We start from the raw sequence: 13,662 nt of genomic DNA, 5'->3' as shown, positions 1-13,662 counted from the left end.
GGTTGGTAGCTATGGAAGTACAGGCAACTTGCCCTGGCAGGGATTCATGGTCAAAGTATGACCCTCAAGCAATGTCCTCAGAGGACTTATAAGATTTACACCAATCCTTGGTAGTTTGAGCCTCTGGGGATCCCTTACAGCTGACATATATTTCTTAATAAATAAACGTGGAGTAGAATAGTTAAGGTGTTTCTCTTCTACATGCATGGAGCTTCGAAGCAGCTTGCCATTATCAAAAACCCCACTTACATATTTAATGGCTGCCTTCCTCAACATCTCATCAGCGGAGGAACAAAAATCCCTTCTTCAGTGCAAATGAAGTAAATCATGTTCAAAATCAGAAGCTGGAATATTCAGACACGGGAGATTTGTATTCACCTTTAATACGGTCAAAGACCAACATTCAGATATACAAATAAAACAAACTACAAAATACTACATTGTCCTGGAAGAAATTCTGAAAAACAGGCTACTGGAGAAGCTGTGAAGTTTCTTCCTTCCCCCTCCGATTTTGTGTATTTCATGGGTTTTCCAAGAGGGTCCCAACCGTGCTGTTTATTTTCCAAATGGTCCAACTAAAGACAGTCTTTGCTCATCATTGACCAGAAAGCTCCAGAGCTTCGCTTCCTGTCCGCAGGCCTATTGATTTCCTGAGGTTTCCAAAGGGTTAAGCCTTGCGTTCGTTCGTTTAGTCGTGTCCGACTCTTCGTGACCCCATGGACCAGAGTACGCCAGGCCCTCCTATCTTGTACTGCCTCCCGGAGTTGTGTCAAATTCATGTTGGTTGCTTCGCAGACACTGTCCAGCCATCTCATCCTCGGTTGTCCCCTTCTCCTCTTGCCATAACACTTTCCCAACATCAGGGTCTTTTCCAGGGAGTCTTTTCTTCTCATTAGATGGCCAAAGTACTGGAGCCTCAGCTTCAGGATCTGTCCTTCCAGTGAGCACTCAGGGTTGATTTCCTTTAGAATTGATAGGTTTGTTCTCCTTGCAGTCCAGGGGATTCTCAAGAGTCTCCTCCAGCACCACAATTCAAAGGCATCAATTCTTCGGTGGTCTGCTTTCTTTATGGTCCAGCTCTCACTTCCATACATCACGACAGGAAAAACCATAGCTTTGACTATTCGGACTTTTGTTGGCAAGGTGATGTCTCTGCTTTTTAAGATGCTGTCAAGATTTGTCATTGCTTTCCTCCCAAGAAGCAGGCGTCTTTTAATTTCGTGGCTGCTGTCTCCAACTGCAGTGATCATGGAGCCCAGGAAAATAAAATCTGTCACTGCCTCCATATCTTCCCCTTCTATTTCCCAGGAGGTGATGGGACCAGTGGCCATGATCTTAGTTTTTTTGATGTTGAGTTTCAGACCGTTTTTTGCACTCTCCTCTTTCACCCTCATTGCAAGGTTCTTTAATTCCTCCTCACTCCCTGCCATCAATCCATACTTGCAATCCATACTTTTTGTAGATCTTGATGATGCTTTGGGGGTTAAGTTGTCCTTCCTCCAAATGCCATTCAATTGCTGAAGTTTCCACCTTTGCTCACCCTGGAGATTTTCTGCATGGTTGGGCAGAGTGCTCCACGTTGACTTTTCTTTTAAGACAAAGATAGCGACCAGATCTTTAACACCACTGGATTGCACTCCCGAGGTGTCCATTTCCTATTTTAAATGATAATATACAGATTTACAGAGGAAAACATCAATGTTTTCAGGGACTGGCCAGAAATTAACAAATTAGGTGCCCATCTTCTGAATACAGTGGTACCTCAACTTACGAACTTAATCCATATTGGAATGGTATTTGTACATTGAAAAGTTCGTAAGTCGAGGCAAAGTTTTCCATAGGAATGCATTGTTTTTCGTTCTTATGCCGAGGCACTGTTTGTAAGTAGAGGCATTAGTTCCCATAGGAACTAATGTAAAACCAGTTAATCTGTAGGGGGAGAGGTTTTTTTTATTTTCTTCTTCTTTTGACCTAAGATGAATTTGGGTTAAAAACAAGATCAGGAAAGGGTGTGTGTTTTTTGGTTTGTAAGTCGAGGCTCCATTCGCAAGTCGAAGCAACGTTTTGCGAATGCAGCCGTTCATAACTCAAAATGTTTGTACGTGGAGACGTTCGCAAGTCGAGGTAATACTGTAACTGGTGGGCATGCATTCTGCCTCTACACACCACTTATCTACGGACATTATGTATACTGCAATATAATTTTTCCTGAGTTCTGACAGATATATGGAAAGGCAGCTGACAGAGAGGTAGACAGAGCTTTATAGTCAAATGCTTAGAATAATTTCATAAATGACGGCTGTCACGTTTGATATTTAAGCAAAGCCCTGCTACTGGTGAAGCATTTTCCATACCTTGTGCATTTAAATCATTTATAATAATAATAATTTATTGTCATTGTAAGTATATACACATACAACGAAATTCACATTTCTCCGTTCTATGACTTATCTGATGTGAATATAGACTTGTCCTCTGACCAAAATCCTTTCCACAGGGGCACAATTTACATGGTTTCTCCCCACTGGGGTTCCTGTAATTCCTATTGAAACACTGTCCACATTTCAAACCTATATAGTTTCTCCCTTGTGTGAGTTCTCTGATGTGAATGAAGATGGCTGCTTTGACCAAAGCTCTTTCCACATTCCAGGCACCCATATGGTTTCTCCCCAGTGTGAGTTCTTTGATGTGAACTAAGACTGCCGCTGTGGCTGAAGCTCTTTCCACATTTCATGCACTTATATGGTTTCTCACCAGTGTGAATTCTTAGATGTAAATTACGGGCACTGCTCTGACTGAAGCTCTTTCCACATTCTAAGCATGCATATGGTTTTTCCCCAGTGTGAGTTCTTTGATGTGACCGGAGCCCACTGTTGCAACTGAAGCTCTTTCCACATTCCATGCATTGATATGGTTTCTCCCCAGTATGAGTTCTTTGATGAGAACTAAGGTGGCTACTTTGGCTGAAGGTCTTTCCACATTGCATGCATTCATATGGTTTCTCCCCAGTGTGAATTCTTTGATGTGAATTAAGGCTGCCATTGCAACTGAAGCTTTTTCCACATTCCACACATTTATATGGTCTCTCCCCGGTATGAGTTCTTTGATGTAAACTAAGGGCACTGCTCTGACTGAAGTTCTTTCCACATTCTAAGCATGTATACGGTTTCTCCCCCGTGTGAATTTTTTGATGAGAACTAAGGCTTCTTTTTTGACTGAAGCACTTTCCACATTCCATGCATCTATATGGCTTCTCCCTGGTGTGGATTGTTTGATGTGAACTCAGGCTGCCACTCTGACTGAAGCTCTTTCCACATTCTAAGCATGTATATGGTTTCTCACCTGTATGGGTTCTTACGTGTTCTGTAAGAGTACAGCTTGCAGTGAACTTCTTTCCACACTCCATGCATTCATATGGTTTCACTCCAAAATGTCTTCTTTCATGTAAAAGGCGATTGCCGCTTCTGCCGAAGCTCCGTCCGCATTCCTTGCACGTATATGGTTTCTCTCCACTGTGGGTTCTTCCATGTGAGGTGAGCTCATACCTGCGACTGAAGCTCTTTCCACATTCCATACATGGATACGGTTTCTCCCCCGTGTGGCTTCTTTGGTGTACAATAAGCGCTGAACTGTTATAGAAGCTCTTCCCACATTCTATGCATTTATAGGGCCTCTCTCCAGTGTGAGTTTTTTGGTGTTCTGTAAGTACACTGCGAAAAGTGAAACTTTTCCCACACTCTGTGCAGTTATAGGGTTTCTCTCCAGTATGTGTTCTTTTATGCGACGTGAGATTACTCTTTCTGCTGAAGCTCTTTCCACATTCCATACACCAATGTGCTGCGTCTCCAGAGTGGGTTCTTGTATCTGTTGCGAGAGTATGGTTTTCACCGAAGCTATTTCCGCATTCCTTATATTTACATGGTTCTTCCCATGCATAGGTTGTTTGATCAGTAGCACAGTCTCCGATTTCAGCAAAGCTGTTTTCACATTTCATGCCTCTACTCTGCTTGTCCCCAGGTGGAGGTGGAGAAAGACCATCACTCGTAACAGAGCTGTGTTCACACTCCATGAATTTTTATGGCTTCACCCTATGTGGGTTCAGAAAGATGTGTTAAAGTCTGATATATGGTTATGTTTTCCTACAGATAGAGGAGTCTATTCCTTTTTTTGTACTTTCTGTCCTTTGTAAAGTTGCTGGCTGGTCACGGCTGCGTGGCCTTCATCGCCCAGGTAAGGAAAAGGCCAAGACCTACAGCTTCAGGAAGGGTTGGGTGGAGGAAGAGAAAGAATATCATCTGTACAATTCTTTCCATTTTGCATGGTCAGTCCCAGTGGCAATGAGTTCCCAAGACCTTCTCAGAAGCAGCTCCACAGGCGTTTCCTGCCTGGCCTCATCCTCTGAGCGGGTGCCTGCAGGAGGAGGCCGGGCAAGGAACCTGGGCCCACCTGTGCAACACTTGTGGGCCTGAATCAGATCCACATCATTCGCTGAGGTTAGGAATAAAGGAAGGGAGGAAGTAAGAGCCTACATCACTAAAGACAAGTCAACTGTTAGGCACTGAATGGGGAAAAAGGTGTGGGAAAGGGAAAGAGAAAAGGAAGAGAGGGTGGTGAGAGAGGTCAGTATTTATTTCTTCTTTTCATTTCACTTTCTGAGGATTCTGCAGCCTCCCCCCCCCCCGCCCCGGAAGGGTTTGGTGGCTCATCAGGTGGTAGTCTGGCTATCTATCTCTCTGTTTACGTGTACTGTACTCTTTGCCAACTGCCTTTGAAGTCCCTGTTAACACCCTCTTCTAGTTTGCTTTTGTTCTCTTTTCCTTGTCTTGCCTTTCCCTTTTTTCCACTGGAAGATGTTCAGCAGGAAAAGCTTTTAGGAAGTATGAGATTTTTGGCTTGATAGCCATTGAATGAGTGATTTAAATCACTGAAGGAGTGGTCGGAAGCAAAACCACTCAGTTTTCTTTCTTAAAATATTTTTTAAAATGTCCCTCAGCCCAGTGGTTATCTCTCTCTCTCTCTCTCTCTCTCTCTCTCGAATTTACAAAAATGAGGATGAGAAACAAAAAACAAAGCACAGAAAGCACTGTGTGTGGTTTTTAAGCCTATGAAAATATTTTTGTAACTAATATTGCACTGTTTCTTAACCAGATATTTACTAAACAAAGATTGTGGGGTTTTTTTGTTACATTCCATAGTCATAAATTGCTTTCAGGGAGAAAAGAATGGTTGGGCTTCCTCCCACCCCAAAGTATAGTACTGGGGAGACATGGACAGTGGCCAATAAGTCAAGAGAGCAATGAGTTGAAAAAGTTTGAAAACTATATATGCTATTAAAACAGACTAAGATCTTTTAAAACCAATTTCAAGACTTTTTTTTAATATAGTAGTCCATTCTCCCATAAAAACCCCTTACTCCTGAGCAGCACTTTACGTATTAAAATCCTCTCTAAAAGGAAGGTCTCTTTCTGCTGGTACAAGAACTGTAGGAAAGGGGTCAGGCAGGTTTCCTGCTGCAGGGAGTTCCGCATGCTTAGGAACAGCTGCAGTAAGGTCCCTCTCACATCTGTACCAATTGCACCTACTTTATTTGGGATTTGGCATTCTTATGTATTCCTGGTTTCAAAGTTAATCTGGGTGGAACCCACCTTTTACTAGAATTCTGAATGTGTAGTTTTTCTGGCCAGTGTTTAAATGTCCTAAAAACTGGGATGGCAAAGCACACATGGCCCTCAAGCTTTTCAAGGTCCTGCAAAGACACATGCTCCAAAATGTGTTGTCTCCTGCTGCTGAAGGCCTTGAGGAGGGGCAGTTTTAAAACAAACCTGCCTCTCCATTTCCAAATTTAAAACGTAACCTCTTCGTGTTTCACTTTCCCCAGGATGTGCTTGCTTGTTTGCAATTTGGGAGAAGAGACACCCTTACTTGCAGAATATGGTCCACAGCGGCCCTAAATACAGCATGATGTGTGTTGCCATTCTCCTGGAACTTTTATTCTTATTTATTTTTTTATCCCCTGCCTTTGTGCCAGCAGGGAGACTCAAGGAAGCTTACAATGGATTTTAAATACAGTGGTGCCTCGCTTAGCGATTGTTTCATTTAACGATGAATTCACATAGCGATGGCTTTTTACGAAAAGTTTACTGCCTCGGTTAGTGATGTTTCCTATGGGGGAATTCCGCTTAGCGATTTCGGGGCCATGATTCGCTTAACGATGCCGTTTAATGGTCCCCGTTTTGCTTAGCGATGTTTGAAAAAGAGTGGGAAAGGTGGCTGTTTGGCAATGCTAATTTGTTGTTTTCCTTCAAAAGCTAACTGCCTGTACCCAGGAGATATAAAACCCCTTGCCCATGTGTCCTGGGTTTACTCTCCCATGTGCAGTTCCAAGGTTGACTTTGTCACTTTGGTCTGTTTTGGGGGTGCATCCTGTGCTGAAGAACCTCTGGAGCTAAAAAAGGTAAGCTTGCATTTCTTATCCTGGGTGGGTGGTGGGTTTTTATTGCTAAAGTTAGATATTTTTTGCAAGGGGGAATTTGGGTCTGGCTGGCTCTGGCTTTGGTTATGGGGGGGTTATTTGGGGGAATTGCAGGGGTTTTTTTGCTGGGGGGTTTTTGTGTTAAAATGTTTTTTCTCTGCCATGTGGGGAATTTGGGTCTGGCTGGCTCTGGCTTTGGTTATGGGGGGTTTTTTAATTGGGGGAATTGCAGGGTTTTTTTTTTGTTGGGGGTTTCTGTGCATTTGTGTGGGATTTTTGTGTTTAAAATGTTTTTTTCTCTGTGCCATGCTGCCTATGGGTGTGGGGGGATGTTTTGGTTTAATGGTGGTAGACTCTCACTAGAATTGCTGTTTCTTGTGGATTTCTCCATGTCTGAACCAGGGATTTGGGTGCCCAACTGAAATCCCATGTTTAAAAGTTTTTTTCTCTGTGCCATGCTGCCTATGGGTGTGGGGGGTGTGGGGGTGTTTTGGTTTAATGGTGGTAGACTCTCACTAGAATTGCTGTTTCTTGTGGATTTCTCCATGTCTGAACCAGGGATGCCAATTTTGAATTTTTTTTTTTCTGTAGGTGGTGTGGTGTGGTGTGCTGTGCTGTGGCCTTTGGTGGCTGTTTGATCGTGAAGTAGGTAAAATTTCTTTTCTTGTGGTTTTTTTCACCTTTGGTTGTGGTGGGGGGTGTAGTTATAGTAAGTCTAATTTTTCTGAATTTTTCTTTGATTAGGCATCCTCTGTGGGTGTGCTGTGGCCTTTGGTGGCTTTTCCAAATGATCTGTTAGATCGAGAGGTAGGTCTGATTTTAGTTTTTTCCCCCTAGGTTGCGGTGTGTGTGTGTGACAAAACTGCCACTTGCTTGTCCAGGACAGTTTTGGCCAGGTGTGGGAAGGTGAGGCAGATTTAAATCACTGTTGTTTTTTTCCTTTAACATAGCTACATTGGACATGGGTCCAAAGAAGACTGCATCTGCCCAAGTTGGCAAATCAACCAGGGAGAAGGTTACCCTGGAGATGAAAAAAGACATCATCCGGAAATACGATGGAGGGAGACGCATTGCGGACATCGCCAGGGAGTACGGCCGCAATGCGTCAACCATTGGCACCATTGTGGCCAACTGTGAAAAGATCCTTGCCACGGATGCCGCGAAGGGTGTCACAAGGATCGCCAGGAACCGTCCAGCTGTCCTGGAGGAGGTGGAGAAGCTCCTGGTCATCTGGATGGAGGAGAAGCAGCGTGGAGGGGACACGGTTACTGAGGCTGTGATCTGTGAGAAGGCCAGGGCCTTGTATGCCAACCTCATGGCACAGCAGCCTGGAACATCAGCTGAGCCTGAGGAGTTCAAGGCCAGCAGAGGCTGGTTTGAACGCTTCAAGGCAAGATCCAGCATCCACAGTGTGGTGAGACACGGAGAGGCAGCGAGCTCAGACACCACTACAGCAGAGGACTTTGCTGTGGAGTTCCTCGAGGTCATAACAATAGAGGGCTACCTTCCAGAGCAGGTCTTCAACTGCGATGAGACTGGCCTGTTTTGGAAGCGGACGCCCAAAAGGACATTGTGGACTTTGGAAGGAACATGGGCCTCGATGTCAATGAGGAGGACATTGCAGAGCTGGTAGAGGGCCATGACCAGGAGCTGACCACACAGGAGCTGGTGGATCTTCAGGCAGAGGCGAGGGAGGAGCAAGAAGAAGAAGAGTCAGAGAAGGAACAGCTGTCCACCAGTGACCTAAAAAAGTTCTTGGGCTGCTGGCAGTTTGTGCAGACTATAGCGCAGCAGTACCACGAGAACACAAATCTGGCACATAACTTATTGAATTCCTATGACGAAAGGATTGTGTCCCCTTTCAGAGGAATTCTGAAAAGGCAGCAGAGGCAGCTGACTATGGACAGGTTCCTCAAAAAGAGACCAAGGCAGGAAGAGGAACCTGCTTCTTCCACCAGTGCTGCTCAGGTGCCTTCTACCTGGAGCATCTCTTCTTCTTCCTCCCCCTCATCATCCCCCTAGGAGACTGCTGCATTGATTTGGGGAACACTGGTCCGGGTGGTTTAGAGGCTTCCACCTCACTTGTTCACGTTAAAGTTGAAATGTTAAAAGTTTACTGTACAGTTATGTTTTTTGCTTCTTCACTTCATGAAGAGTTTCTGTACATGATGCACTTTCAAAAAAGTTTTGTGTAAAATGTTATGCTTCTTCACTGCATGAAGAGTTTCTGTACTGTACATGATGAACTATCAAAATGTTTTGTGTAAAATGTTATGCTTCTTCACTGCATGAAGAGTTTCTGTACATGATGCACTTTCCCAAGTGTGGTGTAAAATGTTATGCGTCTTCACTTCATGAAGAGTTTCTGTACTGAAAGAGTTTTGCAAATGTTCATTCACCTTGATTGCTGAGTCTAAAAATTTGTCCTATGCTGTAAAGTTTATGATGTTAGTGTGCACTTAATAAACCCTTTGTTATCCTAATTTGACTTTCTTCTGACTCTTTTTAATTTGTTGTTGAATTTTAAAGTTGTAAAGTTTTAAATGCTTGGGATCGTTAGTGCAAGTTGTAAAACGTGTGCAGACTTAATTTGGCTTCGTTCTGACTCTTTATTAATTTTTGGTTAATTTCCCCCCCCCCCATTGAAATGCATTGAGCTGTCAAACTCAGGCTCAGTGGATCTCAATGGGGGGTAAAAAAGTTCACCCAAAATTAACGAAGAGTCAGAAACAGTTTTAAATGCTTGGGATCGTTAGTGCAAGTTGTAAAACGTGTGCAGACTAAATTTGGCTTCGTTCTGACTTTGTTAATTTTTGGTTAATTCCCCCCCCCCCATTGAAATGCATTGAAAAGGCTTCAATACATTCCAATGGGAGATACATTGTATCACTTAGCGATGTTTCCTATGGGGATTTTTGCTTAAGGACAGCAATCCGTTCCCATCGGAATGGATTAACCGGTTTTCAATGCATTCCTATGGGAAATGGTGTTTCGCTTAGCGATGGTTTCCCATAGCGATGGGTTTTTTTGGAACGAATTAACATCGCTAAGCGAGGCACCACTGTACACAGGTATTAATATAATGAAAAATACAATGCAATGTTTTTTTAAAAAAACTTTTAGTTATTAGAAAGCAGTAAATTAAACCTCATTGAAACAAATTAAAACCTTATTTTAAAATTGTTAAAAATATCACTTCCCCTTTGGAAAGCCTTACCAGCAACTTCCTTTTTAAAAAATGGATTATTATGTATTACTGCTTTGAATGGATTTTCAGTATTACTTGTGTTTTCTATGTTTGTGTTTTCCATTTATCAGAGTGGCATTTGGTGTTTTTTAATATATCTGTATACTGTACTTATTTTTCTTAGCTTTAATACTGCCCTTTAATGATGCAAGATACCTTTTTCTACCCATTGCTGTATACTCGTTGTTTTCAACTTTAAATACTGTCTTCCAATGTTGTAAGCCACCTTGGGTCCTTTTCAAGGAGAAAAAAACAGGGTAAAATATTTGAAAGAAAGAAAAAGACTGATGAAAAAAAGAAGGTGGGGTGTTGTTGTGGTTTTTTGCCTTCCACAAGGAGGGGGTCAGCCTGGCCTCCTGTGGGAGGGAGTTCCACAGTCTGAGAACAGAGAGTGAACAAGAAATGTTCCTGTGAGGAGGGTGGGACCAAGAAAAAGCCCTCCCCTCCTGAGGGATTAAAGAGTCCCTCATATAGCCGGAACCTAGGTTTTTATGGCTTTTAGGTTAAAAAAGAGCATTTCATTGTGCCCAGGAACAGATGAGCAGCTAGTTCTGGTCAGAAACCCAGATGCAGCATCTTAGACTCAAAGGCAGCCCCATGTAGAGTGCACTGCAGTAATCTGGATGAGATATAATGAAGACATGTGTCGCCGTGGCCAGATCAGCCCTTTTCAAGAATGAGCACAGTTGGTGAACTACTTTTAGCCATGCAAATGGCACCTCCTTCTGGGCATCCTCGCTGAGGGATGACCCCTGGGGATGGCCTAAGGTGTGAACTGGAGACTTCAGTGGGAGCGTAACCCCATCTAGCACAGGCCGAATCCTTGTTCCTTGATTTACCTTTCAACTGAGCAGGAGTTCTTCTGTCTTCGCAGGTTTCAGCTTCTATTGTGTTGACCCTCACACATTCTGTTAGTGACATTAGACCTGGAGTCGGGAAGAAAGAGAAATAGATTTGGGTGTTATCTGCATGCTGGTGACACCCAGAACTGGCCAGTTTCTCCCAGTAGTTCTGCTTATGTTGCCACTGGCAATGGTGCGGCTAAAAAATATTGTAAATAAATAAATAAATAAAATATCCTGGAGGACAGAACAGGGCACAGAGGGACCTCACAGGCCAAATGCCAAGATGTTGTCCTCTAGGACTCCCTTCGGAGTTTATCTCTCGGAAACAAATCAGAGCCTCAAAGTCCTGTTCTATGTAGACAGTCCACAAAGATGCCACGGTGTCTTGAAAGTGTCCGAGACATCCCTGGAGAACCATGAGGAACACATTCACCCTGTCCCATTTTCAGCATAAATCATCCACCCATGGGACCAAAGCCATCTTTGCCCCATAGCCAAGCCGGAGGTCAGCTTGAAAGGGGCTCTAGGTAATCTGCCTCACCTTGGAGCCCCTGAAGCTGAGAAACCACCACATACATCCCAGAATATGGCCCAAGCATAGCACATTGAAGACTGACTGCCTCTTCCCTTGGAAACTAGAGAACCAGTTTGGCTCCACGCCATGGGAAGGGTGGTAGAACAGAAGGGAGGCTCTTTTGCCGTGAAAGAGTTCCAGTCAACTGATCTTTCCTGCTTACCTTGTGGCCACCAGCCTCCATATAAACTGGGGTGGTGTGAGAGGGTGTCGTTTGGCCCTAGTCTGTGGGAAATGACACTCAGGAGCCGCCACGTCCACTGGCCTGGTCATTTCCCCATTGCAGAGGTTAATCAAGGTTTCAGCAGAATCTCCTGCCAAGAGGAGAGGAAAAATCCTTCAGAGCCGTTAAGAAATCATTCAGATCCCTTGTCCTCATAGAGTGGAGCATCTTACTGTAATTCCCCCCCACACACACACACACACTTGCAGAGGTTCTGAGTTTCTGAAACCCACCAGGACATGGTCTGTCTGGGACAACAGAGCTACAGAGATCCACGGTCATTATGGAGGATAATGAGCCCTTCCTGAGGAGGTCATCTCAGCATGAATGATGAAGCACATGCACGGGTCTGTGTGTGTAAATGTAAACATACAAACACCAAGCTACATGGATGGTGAAGTGCATACACCTCTGTGTGTGTGTGTAAATATAAACACACACACACACCAAGCTGTCAGTCCTGAGATTAGCCTAGCTACCTTTAGGAAGGTTGGCTGTTGTGTCTCAGGGGCCCCATCTTCAGATACACACACTCACACATGGCAAACGGCAGGATGCAGCCCCTTGATGAAGGGGACGGAATTGCAACAAACTGTGACTCCCCCCTCCTCAAAAGCTGCTTTTGTGAAACTTGCCCAGCTGGAGAAGCCATAAACACAACCTTGTCAGGGAGCCCCACCTGATCCACGAGAGACCACTTGACAACTATATGACTGATTTGGAGGCAAAAGGGGGCCTGGACAGCATTATTTACTACGTCCCCCATAAGCCATTTGGCCTTCCGTGCTTCTTTTTGTTATTCCAACCCCTTCCCTCATTTTTATCCTCATTCCTAGCCTGAGCTGAAGAATTCTGGAGAACTCAAAAGCTCACACATTCTGGTGGAATTTTATCTGATCTTACGCAAAGCCTTGCTCTCTTTTGAATTTTGAGCGTTGGTTTGTTTCTGTGAGTCAACGTGGCATTTCTCCCCCTACCATCTATTATTTGACTCCTTAAAAACATTTTTACCCCGCCCTTTCCCCCTCAAGTCATGAAAACCACAATATCAAAAGCTAGAAACAGATTCAAATACAGTATTAAAGAAGAATTATTAACATTGTATTCAAAAGGTTAGGTTTTAAAAGCATCAGGACAGAAGGGCCATCAAAATTTGGGCAAGTTCAAACTCCACCCCCACCTGCAAAATAAAAATAATTTCATAAAAGAAAACTAAGGAAAGGAAATTTAATTTAATTACCATTTGGGAGCAAGAAGAACATGGGACATTCAAACTACATAACAAGGCCCAGGAGGGCTCCCAAACGTGCCCGGGTGTGTGTAAAACACACAGATCTGTGTTAAGGACACACTGGCAGGTGGTGCTTCTCTCTCCCACTAAATCTCCTCCCCAAAACACATTTTGCTGCTTTCTCCCATCTTTGCAAACAAACCAAACAATGGGGGGGGGGGGAAGGCTGCAATCCAAGAGCGCGGGGCTCTTTGCCTCTTGCAAGAGCCCTGGGCTCAAGAACGGCACGGCTGTGCCCACTACGCAACACTCTCCACCACCACCACCAGCAAGTTCCCCCCTCCCCAGAGGATTGAAATCTTGGGGTGGGGGGGTTCTGTTGGGGAGAGGAAATGGAAGGGGAGGCATATTTGCATCTGGAGAAGCCCGGATTTCTGGGAGAGAGGATACAATTTCGGGGGGGGGGAGGGACTTCGCCGTTCCTGCTGCCTCTCCCTCAACGTTACCCCTGATTCCCCCATCCTTTATTCCCAGGGAGGTGGGATCAGCCTCCGCCCGCCAGAGGAACACTCCCCCCCCCCCGCCCCGCCGACCCCCTCCCAAGTCCCCCCTGGCAAGGCACACTTCCCCCCCCCCCCCGGCCGCCCCCTTGCCTTTCCCGGCTTCCCTCCATGCCGCCGCAGCCGCATCCTCCTCCTTTTGCAAAGAAAGCGACCCGACCTCGACATGCCGGCGCGAGCGCCTCCCCCTTTTCCCCGGGGCTTTAAAAGGAGGGGAGGGGCTTCCCCAGTCGGCTTTCTTCCCCCACTCCCACCTTCTGGCTGGAGCACTTCCTGCCTCTCTAGCACATTGGGCGGCCGGGGCCCTTACCTGGCAAGCCGGAGGTGGGTGAGTGGGTGGGCGTCCATACTCTCGCTGGTTCCGGGGGCTTTTTCTCTCTCTTCCCCCCCCTCTCCGCTCCGCTTGCACGTATCTCACTTTGCAATGCGGTGGGAGAGGACCCGCGTCCCGAGCCGTTGGGTTGCAGTTGTGCGGGGATGGGGTGCCACCCGCAAAGCTACCTCAAAAAG

General features: G+C 45.1%; 1 protein-coding gene across 5 annotated transcripts; it reads right to left on the bottom strand.

Annotated features, from left to right (window-relative positions):
• Window positions 1–362: 362 nt before the first annotated feature.
• LOC110070712 (uncharacterized) lies at window positions 363–11,793 on the bottom strand. Of its 5 annotated transcripts, none has more exons than XM_078387798.1 (3): window positions 11,595–11,793; window positions 10,559–10,645; window positions 363–4,255 (listed from the first exon to the last, which is right to left on the bottom strand). In XM_078387798.1, the coding sequence occupies exon 3, from the start codon at window positions 4,067–4,069 to the stop codon at window positions 2,543–2,545; it is 1,527 nt and encodes a 508-aa protein (XP_078243924.1). In that variant the 5' UTR covers window positions 4,070–4,255; window positions 10,559–10,645; window positions 11,595–11,793; the 3' UTR covers window positions 363–2,542. The 5 variants fall into 5 exon arrangements, with proteins under 5 accessions (XP_078243924.1, XP_078243923.1, XP_078243925.1 ...); XM_078387797.1 differs by lacking the exon at window positions 11,595–11,793 and adding an exon at window positions 11,302–11,542; XM_078387799.1 differs by lacking the exon at window positions 11,595–11,793 and adding an exon at window positions 11,302–11,542 and having other exon boundaries at window positions 363–4,088.
• Window positions 11,794–13,662: the final 1,869 nt, after the last annotated feature.

Source organism: Pogona vitticeps, chromosome 2 (genome assembly GCF_051106095.1).
Source record: "Pogona vitticeps strain Pit_001003342236 chromosome 2, PviZW2.1, whole genome shotgun sequence".
Classification (NCBI taxonomy): Eukaryota; Metazoa; Chordata; class Lepidosauria; order Squamata; family Agamidae; genus Pogona; species Pogona vitticeps.
The sequence above is the reverse complement of the archived record's forward strand: the minus strand, read 5'-3'. Positions and strand labels throughout refer to the sequence as shown.

Bases quoted from the DNA above. Each gene is read 5' to 3' on its own strand.
- LOC110070712 (XM_078387798.1), bottom strand. From the start codon at position 4,069: ATGGAGTGTGAACACAGCTCTGTTACGAGTGATGGTCTTTCTCCACCT.